Here is a 13,063-nt window from a genome sequence, read left to right as displayed (position 1 = left end):
AAACCAGAACTTTTAAACACGAAAACACGGTGTTGCAATGATAAGTGCCTCACCATGTTAACAGCTGAGATTCAGACTGGCGACTGATGCTTGCCAGGTCGAACAATTGCACGCTACGTGCAATGTCGAGAACTAAGCGTGCGCCTTCAATACTGCAGCTTACTTATCGGAAAGTAAAACACTGCTTGGAAGGTCTTACTTATATGGGAGAGACTGTACTACAACTATTACTACTACTACTACTAACAACCGGCCCCTTTGCTGAACGGTCATTGTGTTGGCGTTCGATGAACTCAGTTCTTTAAAAGTAATTATTATATAGTTCCACCTACTCATAACTTAATTATAATGATTATACACTGACTGACAGAGCAAATGCAACACCAAGAAGGAGTGGTCAGAACTTTATGCCAATTGCAGGGTAGACTGACGTCACTGAGGTATGCTCATGATGTGAAATGCGCCGCTGTGCTGCGCACGTAGCGAACGATAAATGGGATACGGCGTTGGCGAATGGCCCACTTCGTACCGTGATTTCTCAGCCGACAGTCATTGTAGAACGTGTTGTCGTGTGCCACAGGACACGTGTATAGCTAAGAATGCCAGGCCGCCGTCAACGGAGGCATTTCCAGCAGACAGACGACTTTACGAGGGGTATGGTGATCGGGCTGAGAAGGGCAGGTTGGTCGCTTCGTCAAATCGCAGCCGATACCCATAGGGATGTGTCCACGGTGCAGCGCCTGTGGCGAAGATGGTTGGCGCAGGGACATGTGGCACGTGCGAGGGGTCCAGGCGCAGTCCGAGTGACGTCAGCACGCGAGGATCGGCGCATCCGCCGCCAAGCGGTGGTAGCCCCGCACGCCACGTCAACCGCCATTCTTCAGCATGTGCAAGACACCCTGGCTGTTCCAATATCGACCAGAACAATTTCCCGTCGATTGGTTGAAGGAGGCCTGCACTCCCGGCGTCCGCTCAGAAGCCTACCATTGACTCCACAGCATAGACGTGCACGCCTGGCATGGTGCCGGGCTAGAGCGACTTGGATGAGGGAATGGTGGAACGTCGTGTTCTCCGATGAGTCACGCTTCTGTTCTGTCAGTGATAGTCACCGCAGACGAGTGTGGCGTCGGCGTGGAGAAAGGTCAAATCCGGCAGTAACTGTGGAGCGCCCTACCGCTAGACAACGCGGCATCATGGTTTGGGGCGCTATTGCGTATGATTGCACGTCACCTCTAGTGCGTATTCAAGGCAAGTTAAATGCCCACAGCTACGTGCAGCATGTGCTGCGGCCGGTGGCACTCCCGTACCTTCAGGGGCTGCCCAATGCTCTGTTTCAGCAGGATAATGCCCGCCCACACACTGCTCGCATCTCCCAACAGGCTCTACGAGGTGTACAGATGCTTCCGTGGCCAGCGTACTCTCCGGATCTGTCACCAATCGAACACGTGTGGGATCTCATTGGACGCCGTTTGCAAACTCTGCCCCAGCCTCGTACGGACGACCAACTGTGGCAAATGGTTGACTGAGAATGGAGAACCATCCCTCAGGACACCATCCGCACTCTTATTGACTCTGTACCTCGACGTGTTTCTGCGTGCATCGCCGCTCGCGGTGGTCCTACATCCTACTGAGCCGATGCCGTGCGCATTGTGTAACCTGCATATCGGTTTGGAATAAACATCAATTATTCATCCGTGCCGTCTCTGTTTTTACCCCAACTTTCATCCCTTTCGAACCACTCCTCCTTGGTGTTGCATTTGCTCTGTCAGTCAGTGTATTAAACATTAATCTTAAAGATGTTCGACATGTTTCGGCATTTTTGTGGAAATCTTCAGGTAAAATCGGAATTATTTGATCACTTAGGAAGATAAAAAGTTATGAACATAAGTACACATTAAAATACTGTATCAATTTTAAGAAGATGCGTCAAATTTGTGTTGGCTTAAAATGTTCTAATGAAATTGTTTGGTGAAATCAAATTGATGTGAAGACGTCACTGTTTATTTGAGACATACGTTGTGGTGATTGTCGGGCAAAAGGTGCTGGAGGAAGTACACTTGGTTCAAATGCTGTCATTCCTGTGTATGGCAATGTAACTTATTTTAATTGCCAATATGGAACCTGTGGGTGTTAATGTTATACTAGTTGAACTCGTAAATATCTTCGTCAAGAAGTTGCCAAGATGTCAAAAGAAAGAGAGAGAGAGAATACGAATAATACGAATAAATAATGTGGTGATAAAATACGGTGAATGATTTGTTTTGTTGTTTTGTTTTCTTCAGTGGACTCAAAGGACTCCGGTTCGATTCCTGGCTGGGTAGAGGATTTTAATTACTTATGCTTAATTTGTATAGTTTCGTTTTTTGTGTTAGTGTTAGCCTTTTCCAAGTCGTTTTAAGTTTAATCCAAAACTAGTTTGTTATTAATGTTCCTGTTGTATGTTATTGGTATATAGCTGCCTATGTGGATCAGTGGTAGAGTGTCGTCCTCCGGGTCTCAAGATACCGGGCTCAAATCCGGCAGAGGTTGCCGAATTTTTGAAGGGCGGAAACAAGTCCATTCGACACTCCGTATCGTATGATGTCGGCATGTAAGAGATCTCTGGTGACACATTTTGTCTTTACCCGGCGAAACTCATCAAATCTCAGCCTTGGACTCCCAAGGGAGTTACGGTTTATTCGGTCTGCCATCTAGTGGGCCTAGAATTAAACGAAACGTCGAAATTGAGGAGCAGGGTGCTAGATGGCGTCAAATTGGAATGTTTTTGCACAGTAGTTGAGACCACACGATTATTACACATACAAAATATGAAGTATATCTCCCGGTAATAGTGAAACCGTTAGTACTCGTATGTTGGATATGTTCCGACATTCGTTTATTCGAAGAAAAGTGGCATCAGCAAAGCATTTAGCAACTCTTGGGCAGAGCCAGGTCTGTAAAATACCAGTGCACAGTGTGTTGAATGCTCTTTGTCTCTAAAGATTAGGGGCCACTGAACGGACAGACAAACTCTACACACAGGAAATTCTTCTTCACAATCTTTGCTGTGAACCTAGGCCTTCATCGAGATGCTTGCATCAACACGTGGTAAACAGAGGTAAAGGTAAACAACCAAGTTTTTACTTCAAGATTCACGTAATCACGTTAGGAAATTCATTTCAGTTTTTATTCACCTTCAGTCGAAATAACACATAGAACTACACCTGTACCTTTCCAGAAGAATAAATACGAGTAGATTTCTGTAACCAGATAAAGGTTTAATCCCGCTTTGTATCTGATATTTCACGGAACTCCTACAGTTTCACCTTGAGTGAAGTGGTACCAGATTTCTAAACAACATCACGTTTTGTGCAGTAGAAATGCACTCTAGAGGAATCCCTTGAATTCTGTATTGCTCTTCAAAGTGGCCCTGAGGATTGAGACAGATGTAATTAAGTGACTGGATAAGAGTTGGATATATAAGAAATGTAGGAACACGTCAAGCAACCCTGACTTTACATCTGATCATAGAGGACAGAATTAAGAAGCACAATCCCACATACATGGCGTTCGTAGATCTAGAAACGGCATTATTTAATGTTGATTGGACCAAGCAATTTGATATCCTGAAGGTGATCGAGACCAGACACTGAGAAAGAAGAATTATCTACAATCTGTATAAAGAACAGTATGGAATGATAATAATAGAGGGTTTTTAAGAAGAAGAAGTAGCAAACCAGAAATGACTGAGCCAAGGCTGCAGTTTGCTCCCCTCTACTTTGCAATGTTTAACTAGAACAGGGCGTAAAGGAAATAAAAGAGGAATTTGGAAAGGGAATCACAATCCAAGGAGAGGAAACGAAAAGCAGAGATTTGTCAAGATATAATTATATCTGAGATTGCAGAAGATTTGAAGAAATAGCTGAATGGTATGAATACAATATTGGGTGAGGAGCAGACTAGAAAGGTCTTCCTTGCTTGTTCTAGTCTGCATTTTTGGTCCTCCTTACTTCTGCCGTCGTTAATTATTTTGCTACTCAAGTAACAATAATCATTTACTTCCTTTAAGACTTCATTACCTACTCTAGTATTACCTGCATCACCTGATTTTGTTTGAATGCACTCCATTACTTTCGTTTTGGACTTCCTTATTTTCATCTTGTACTCCTCCTTTATCAATGTTCGAAGTGAGAAATTTTCTCACTTCGAACATTGACAAAATTTCATCTAGAGCGTGGCATTGTATAGAAGTGAAACAAGGATGTTAAGTAGCTCAGAAAGACAGAGAATAGAAGCATTTGACATGTGGTGTTACAGAGGAATGTTGAAGGTGAGAATGATGGATGTGTTCTATTTTAAAATGTTTACGAGTAGAGAGCTTATATTCTGTAAACAATTCATGCGTGCATCTCATCTACTTACAGAGTTCTAAGAGTTCTGTCTTGTAAAATTGTGTTGATTAAACATTGCAAAATGTTTAAAACCCGTCAGCTATATTCCCTTTTGTTTTTTGTAGTTTTGGGAATATTTTAAAAATTATTATAAACTACTTTGTCCAGGAAAACTATTAAAAAGTTATAGGGGTTTGCTAAGGGCGTAGAGAGCAATCGATCTGGCGTCTCCAGCGAGAATCTAATTTTTAGCGGCCAGTGACAGGTGACGAAGATGAAGTGACGCTCAGAGTGGTCGGCCTGTGCTTTAGAGTCAACGTGAACAAGATATCCATCAGGGAAGGAAGGAAGGAAGAAGGTAGAGAAGAAGGATTATCGCTTCAGTAACTTAACTAGAACGACGAGTTCATTCATGAGAGGTTCATTAAGTCCGCTTCCAACATCACCAATTGAATTGCCAGTAAAAAATACCTTACTGCATTCACTTACACATCCAAATCCGTCGCATTCGGTTTCTAACCATCCCGTTTGCTAGTTTTCCGTTTTGTATGACACATAGTTTTAAAAATATATCTACATCATCATTATAGACTGCCATGCCTAGGGAAAGGGTTTTGGGCACTGATGCAAACGTATTTCAACAAGGTGCAAATACCATCTTGTAGCTCTACATTTATATAGCTCAATTGCATACATTTTAGGGGTTCTAATAGTCCAGATCACTAATATTTATGCAAATCTCACTGCAGAACCATTGTGCGGGTAGGAGATACATTAGGGGTTCTGATACTTCGCATCATTAATATTTACACAAATCTCACTGCAGAACCGTTGTGCGGGTAGAAGACACTTGCTCCTTGTTCAAATACGCTTGCTTTCTAACATATTAATGCATAAACATTATTTCCCTACTCAGTCTGCAAGCCTCTGTGAATTTACTAAAAGCCAACAAAATCCTCTATTTGTCATTATATCCTTGACGTCGTTTAATTATATAACTCATTTTTACACCACTAGAAACCGAGTCTAAACTTCGCCGTCTTGGTCTCCCTCTACCTCTTTTACCCTTCATAACCGAGTCCACTATTTTCCTAGGTAACCTATCCTCCTTCATTAGCCTCGCATACAGCTTCATCAAGCGAGTTCATTCCTAACTTGGACTTTATGTCCTAAATCCGAATACCTCCAGCCATTGTTACCACCTTTTTACAGCGATCATTATCGCTACTTTCATGTATGTCATTTCTAATTTACGGGTAATATACCCTGATTCCATCCAGCCTTCAGCCTTAAGCCCTTTAAATACCTTGCGAACAAAGAACTCGTTCTATCGTCGGTATTCTCATCTAGCACAGTTGTCAACATAAATGCCCCTGATTACTATTAATAATCTAACCTATGGAAATAATACTACAACTCATCTTTGTATATCACTGTGTTCTATTACACACATCCCAGCCCAGATACGAGGTGTCTTAAGTATTGCTATATGAACGTGAATAGTGAAGAATATAAGCTCAAATTTTTAGAGAAATGATGGTTTTCACGGACATAGTAAAGTTGTGTAACAATATTTCGGTTTGATAACCTCGCGGAAAATTTCTTCACCGTGTATTATCAGGAATACATCTCGACGTCGTGTGAAAATTCATCGATTGATAACTTACTAACTTGCTCAAAATTTCTGACAGAATGAACTATTCGATCCATGTTTCAGTAACTACTCTCATTAATTCTGTTATGTTTTATGCGTGTATCCATTCACTCCATCCGAAAAACTATTAAACAAACATGTGTATTATTAAGACTACTGATTTTCAGTTGTCTAACTTAAAAAATTACAACGCAGAACAGGACTTAGAAATGCGTCGCAAGCCATTATTCATGGAAGCATAGATCACTAATTAGTATTCCTCACGTTTACAGTATGATTCCGTCCTCTTTCTACTCAGGCTAACATGATATCCACATCCACGATACAAATATAGTATATTCGGCGTTTCCGTTTCCTTCCCCCATATCATCCTCGTCACTTTCCTTCGTCTAAATTTCAACGTATCGGTTGATATCCGCTAAAATTGCTAATCATTTTTTGCACAAGTCTTTCCAGATATATGGAAAACTTCCATCATATAACAGAGAAAAGTAGTACTTCCGGATCAAGCAGACAACGTGGTATTTCTCTCCTGTGAAATTTCTTTGAACTTACGATAAAGGTATAAATACACCGAGCGCTTTTTTCTTCACATTTGTAGCTATGATTTGTAAAAGCTGTACAAAAACGTATATATTACGAAGTTGTCATTGATTTAATAAATATTATAAAAGTAAACGTGATGGCTTGAATTCCAGCCGCAATATCATTACTGTGTTGAACATTTCAGCCATTGCCACTACCTTAAAAGGAAAGGAAAAGCAATGTAAGTAGATGCTTTAAAGTATTATGATTTAGCTTACATCGTTTGCTATGCCGAAGCGGGTGAGAATTAATACTGTATTTTTGATAGCTAAAGCACAGATGTTTACGCAGTCTGTACTGTAGTACTGTAGCTAGTGTTACATAACTAATAGCGGTTCTAATAAACGAGCCCCTAATGTTTATGCAAATCTCTTAGTAGAACTGTTATCCAGGCAAGTATATATTTGTTAATCGCTGCAGTAAATTTGCATTCTAATGTATACATACCTAAATATTTTGACTTTACTGACAACATAAAATGGAGCATGGATTAAATTTTATGCCAGCTTATTAAGTGAAGTTATCAGGCATAGGTCATTGTCAGTCCGTAGTCTGATAAACCTGATCCAAGTATGAAATAAAAGAACTGAAAGAGTTAGCGCACGTCAATATGAAAGTATTTATTCAATGAGGAATATATGTTGCTTAACATTTCCTTACATGATTATAAAGTCACGCATATTCCTTCTTTCTAAAACAAAGGAATCCGTATTATTTATTTATTCCACCCTGAATCATGAGAGCTACTCTAGATGAAGGTAAATTTTTTGTTTGTTTGTTTTAGAAGTGGAGTGGTCCGAGTGGTCATCTTGCAGCGCCTCCTGTGGTACCGGATCTCAATCCCGGTATTCTCGGTGTGTGGACGATGGCAGTCGTCTGGAGCTCTGTATGGAGGCTGGAGGAGAGCGTACCGAGACCAGGGCTTGTAGCCACGGAACATGTCCTCCCAACAATCATTCCAGCTCAGATATGAACAAAACATCCCATTATACTGTGAAGAAGATGTCTCGAAAGCATCATAAACAAGCTCACAAGAACAACATCAACAAAAATATAAACCTCAACACTTCAGCGTTTACCAATACCTCAGAGTGGATAAAAGGTACGTATTTGATGTGTTTTGAAATAAATATTTAAGTATTGTCTGGGACAAGATATGAGGATACTGAGCTTCTCTAACTAATATTGTAGTCTAGTTCAGGCCAAGAGAGATTGTGATTCTGTAGGGAGAGGATTTGTAAACGTCTAGTGGTGAGAGATGTCATTCTATTCGCGTTAATTCAAATATCCTCATATATCACTAGACTTCGTATTTTTAGCCAATGGTGGGATAGAACGGAAACTTACTTAAGCAAGTAATAAGCGTACACTGCTGTGAGATTTGTATGAACGTGAATAGTGAGGAATATAAGATCGAATTTTTAGAAGGATGGTGGTTTTTATGGATACGGCAAGGTTCCGTAAAAATATTTTGGTTTGATAATCTAGCGTAAAATTCCTTCACCGTGTATCATGAGGAATATATCTCGACATCGTGTGAAAATTCATCCATAGATAACTTCTAACTTGCGTCAGAATGAACAAGTCGATCCATGTTTAAATAAATACTCTTATTAGATCCGTCGTGTTTTATACATGTATCCATGCGACATCTTATTAAATAATTAATTAAATAAAAATATGTATTATTACGACTACTGGTTTTGCCAGTTGTTTGACTAAAACTTGTTTACAACGTAGAATAGCAACTAAAAATATATCGCAAGTCATTATTCACGTACAGGGGTTTGACCTATATAACTCCTAGAAATTATGTTACTCTTACTACATTATAGAAGAATAGGTTGCATGACACTTCCTACAAACCAAATTAGTTTGTATTCTAACCTATTACTGCCTATCACGTAGTTCTAATATTGTAATTTAATTATTTCTGTATTTTCTAGTGAGGAAACATTCATGCAAACACATGACTATTGCTAACTTCTCTTTCTTATTGTTTAATTAAAGCGGGTGGTATTTCGGCATTTTTTGTGTTGAATATTTATTCTACATCTTATAATAAATAAATAAATTAATTAAATAAATAAATAAATAAATAATAAATAAATAAATGAATAAATCAATAAATAAATAAATAAATAAATAAATAAATAAATAAATAAACCCCTGAGTCTATCGAACCATAAAACCAGAGTCATAACTCTAACAACCATGTGATCTGCACACTAAAAAGCCCTCCCTCTATAATACAACAAACCCTTACTACGAGTCAAAGTGTCAAAATGACAATATTCAAATCATCAATTTGATGATTAGCACGGAAGATACGATCCCAGATGTCTTCACAATGCTCTGCAAGGACCTCCATCTGGACAATACCTTTGTTCCAAGAACTGTAACTACTGCTACAAAACGGTCAAATGCAATACAAGGGCCACGCAGAAATTGAATTTACCTATTTTAGAAAATAGACAAAATAGTTACAATGAAATCTTTATGAGCATCCGGCCTAAAACAGAGCCAATACAAAATCTGTATACGTGTGACCGATGCAGTTTACACCTGCAATCCAATCATGTTGTGGGAAAAGCGATGAAGGTACGAGGGTTGCGGCATACGTCATGGCAAATATTTTTTCCTCCAATTTGCACGATGCTACCATACAACGGTCATATGTCTCGGAAAGCATAACACTCATAGTACATGAACACAGCAAGAAATGGTGTTGAGTTGGACAGGGACGGGACCAGAGTTCTGAGTCACGCACGGAGAATGGATGTGACGGGGCAATAATAGCGTGCTTACATCCAACCGGCGGTTCCTCGTGCCACAATTCCAAACAATGTCATGCAGAGCTTATGGAAGCTATAGGGAATAATATCCTTGCGTACCGAAGAGTTTCGAGATGGCAGGTGCATTTCACCAAAGATGTGAAACAAGCAGCGACGTGTAAGGGTCAGCAAGAACTTTTTAATATCGGGCCGTTGTGTCACGTGCAGTAACAACCAGTACATAGACATCGACATTAAGTATGCACTAACTGAGTTACAAGACGAAACAGGCACCCTTCTCCGTGACAATGCCAGACCGCAAACAGTAGAGGCAGTACGGAGGAAACTTCATCGCAGGGGATGGGAAGTGCTGCAATATCCGTCATATTCACCAGATATGTCCCCATGGAATTTCGACCTCATCCCCAAAGTGAAAGGACCACTGCATAGGAGACTGTTTGGGACACGAGATGACATTGCCAACACTCTGAAACATGGCACTGCAATATTATTATTATTATTATTATTATTATTATTATTATTATTATTATTATTATTATTATTATTATTATTATTATTAAATGAAAAGCGCACAATGTGCAAAAACAGTTTTTGTACAGATGGTCAACTATGCTAATGCCATTCTAATTATTGAGGTTGTCCTCATTTTACAGTTTTGTGCATGGTATCTTTCACAATGATCGTTGCACAGGTTACATATACAGTCTTTGTTCGGCTGGTGGAAGTTTTTGGTTTGGCAGGATCTGTGGTGAAATCCATGAGTGGCGTAACGTGTAATTACGTGCCGTAGCTCGTAATTTGCTTGCTTCCACGCTTCCGTCATTATAGCGTCCGTGGAATAGAAGTCGGACCAAATAGCACTGCAATATTGTAACATGGTTTCTGACGTTTCGTATATCGTTAGCAGCATGCTGTGGACAATCAAGGGAAATGCTTTAAGGCCTTACCGTAAAGGTACTAGTAAAGGTAAAGGTACTCTCCCAGTGCGCTTGAACAGTATCAGATACTTCGTTATATAGTTAAAATAATAATCCTAAATAAGAAATTTTCTTTTTGAAAACACCTGGGTGGAAATTTAAATGTGTCAGAAACTTGGAAACAACTTCGTTCCACTGCAATTGGGAAAGCTTTGTCCCAGCCACGTAATCAAGACATCGCTCTGGATACAGTAAATTCTCATTTTTCTGGAATAGAAATTAAACCGGAAATGAAAACTATATATAAGGTTATAAATTATCTTCTGAACCAGCTAACACCAAAGAGGCCATTCTTTGAAATTCGTGAAGTCAGAGAGATTAACGTGGAATGAGAACTACTATCAATCACATCACCTGCTATAGGACCTGATGAAATACCCATACTCACAAGAAAACATATCACTGACATTATTCATCCCGTCATTACTCATATATACAACACCTGTGTCACAAGTGGCCTCTTTCCAACAATGTGGAAAATTGCCACAATAAAACCTGTTCTAAAACTCCCTCACCTGTACTTATAACATATTATCGACCTGTTTGCATACTTTCATCTCTCTCTAAGCCTCTTTAACACATCCGTGCAATTAACTGACTATTTAAATACATACAAGTTACTTGACCCTTTACAGACGGGTTCAAAAAAGGACACAGTACTGCCACTGCCCTACTGAAGGTCACAGACGACATGAGACGTGCGATAGACGAACGACAGGTGACGTTACTTGCACTTCTTCATTTTAGCAGTGCCTTTGACACAGTAAACATAGACATACTGGTTGCTAAATTTAAATCATTTCACCTTGGACCGACAGCTCTAGAATTCTTTCACTCATATCCTACCGAACGAAAACAATACGTAATTCTTCAGAATCGGTCATCTGAATAAGTAGCGAAATATTCAGGAGTGCCACAGGGCTCAATACCTAGACCACTTCTCTTTGTTATATATATTAATGATATACCAACACGGCTAATACACTGTAAATGCCACTTGTATGCTGACGATCTACAAATCTATTATCACTCCAAAATTTCGGACATCAATCAAGCAATATGTTATATGAATTCTGACTTATATAATATCTGCACATACGCACATGACAACTATATTTCAATTAATCCATCAAAATCTAAAACTATTATTGTTGGGCAGATGAAACAAATCGGTGCGCTAAAATATCAAAAACATTCCTCCACTAACTTTATCAGGTAAAATTATTCAGTACGAATAATCGGTAAGAAATCGGGGTGTAATTAAAAATGAGAGTCCTAACTGGGGAGAGCACATCACCAATGTCTGCAGAAAAGTGCACGCCTCCCTCCAGCCACTAAACTATCATCAGAATATGCTGGCGCTAAACATGAGAATTAAGTTTATAAATACTCTTATCCGCCCTAGTAGTACTAATTGATGCCATGAGATAAAAAATAATTCGATTTTAACGTGCTATGAACTCTTGTATTCGATTTATTTTTTCCTTCGTTATGGTGTTCATGTTACCCCATATTGTCGTCAACTTTTCCTTCTAACATTTGAACAATATAGAAACCTCCGCGTGGCAGTATTATTTTTTCGATTATTAAACGGAAATATCCCATACTACTTTTATCTTCACAACTGAATTTCCTTTCCTCTTTCCACCAGCATAACACACGCTCCGGTAACACACCTACTATCCCTCTCAGTAGGTCAGCAGCATATGCCCGTCCCTTTGTTGCGAATGGAGCTAGAATATGGAACTCTCTCCCCCGTAACATTAGAGCAATAAAAAGCTTAAATCCCTTTAATTCGTCTTGCCGCGAGCATCTCGTTGATGTGTGTCGCTATATTGAATGAATCATGTGGTGTGAATATGTGTGTGAATGTACGTTTATTGTTCTTATGTAGTTTCTAATATTAAAAATATCTTTTGTTCTTATAATACATCTTTTGTCTCATGTTACTCTAGTTTATAATGATAGTTCCTAAGATAAGTTTAAGAATATTTATTTTGCTTATGTTAATTGTGTTATAATACTTCTCGTTTGTAAGATAAGATTAGAAATACTTCTTTCATATGTACAACGCTTAAAAGTGTGGTTAATTGTAAGAGAGGACCATGAGTCCTAACCTCGCCATTATTAATAAAGGAAAATATAATAATAATAATAATAATAATAATAATAATAATAATAATAATAATAATAATAATAATATGGAGAACCAGGATTTCATGGCTGACAAATTTTTTGCTTTATATCGTAAACGTCGTATTCCTACTCAGCACTAATCATACATTCCACATCACCTTATTCTCCCCTCTCCCATCTGTAGATATTTGCTTGGTGTTTCCCGCAATGGTGCTAAAACATAGTTGCCTTTGCTAACACCCCAACCCTCGTAGAAAGATTTGATCGGGTCGAAGGTACACCTTCGATTACGAGTAAATGGATAATAGTGACTAAGACAGTAGCAAGCTTCTCCTGTAAGCGAGTTGGCCGTGCGGTTAGAGGCGCGCGGCTGTGAGCTTGCTTTCTGGAGATAGTGGGCTCGAATCTCACTGTCAGCAGCGCTGAAATAGTTTTCCGTAGTTTCCCATTTACACACCAGGCAAATGCTGGGGCTGTACCTTAATTAAGGCCACGGCCGATTCCTTACAACTCCTAGGCCTTTCCTATCCCATCGTCGCCATAAGA

The 13,063-nt window shown here is 39.4% G+C and overlaps 1 protein-coding gene across 1 annotated transcript in view; it reads left to right on the top strand.

The window, feature by feature from the left end:
- Positions 1-13,063, top strand: part of LOC136884065 (uncharacterized) — a 100,180-nt gene that overhangs the window by 77,745 nt on the left and 9,372 nt on the right. The window contains exon 8 of the mRNA XM_067156090.2: positions 7,394-7,711. Coding sequence (XP_067012191.2) covers positions 7,394-7,711 — 318 coding nt within the window. The remainder of the gene's footprint in view (positions 1-7,393; positions 7,712-13,063) is intronic.

The sequence above is a fragment of the Anabrus simplex genome, chromosome 12 (genome assembly GCF_040414725.1).
Source record: "Anabrus simplex isolate iqAnaSimp1 chromosome 12, ASM4041472v1, whole genome shotgun sequence".
Lineage (NCBI taxonomy): Eukaryota > Metazoa > Arthropoda > Insecta > Orthoptera > Tettigoniidae > Anabrus > Anabrus simplex.
The sequence above is the reverse complement of the archived record's forward strand: the minus strand, read 5'-3'. Positions and strand labels throughout refer to the sequence as shown.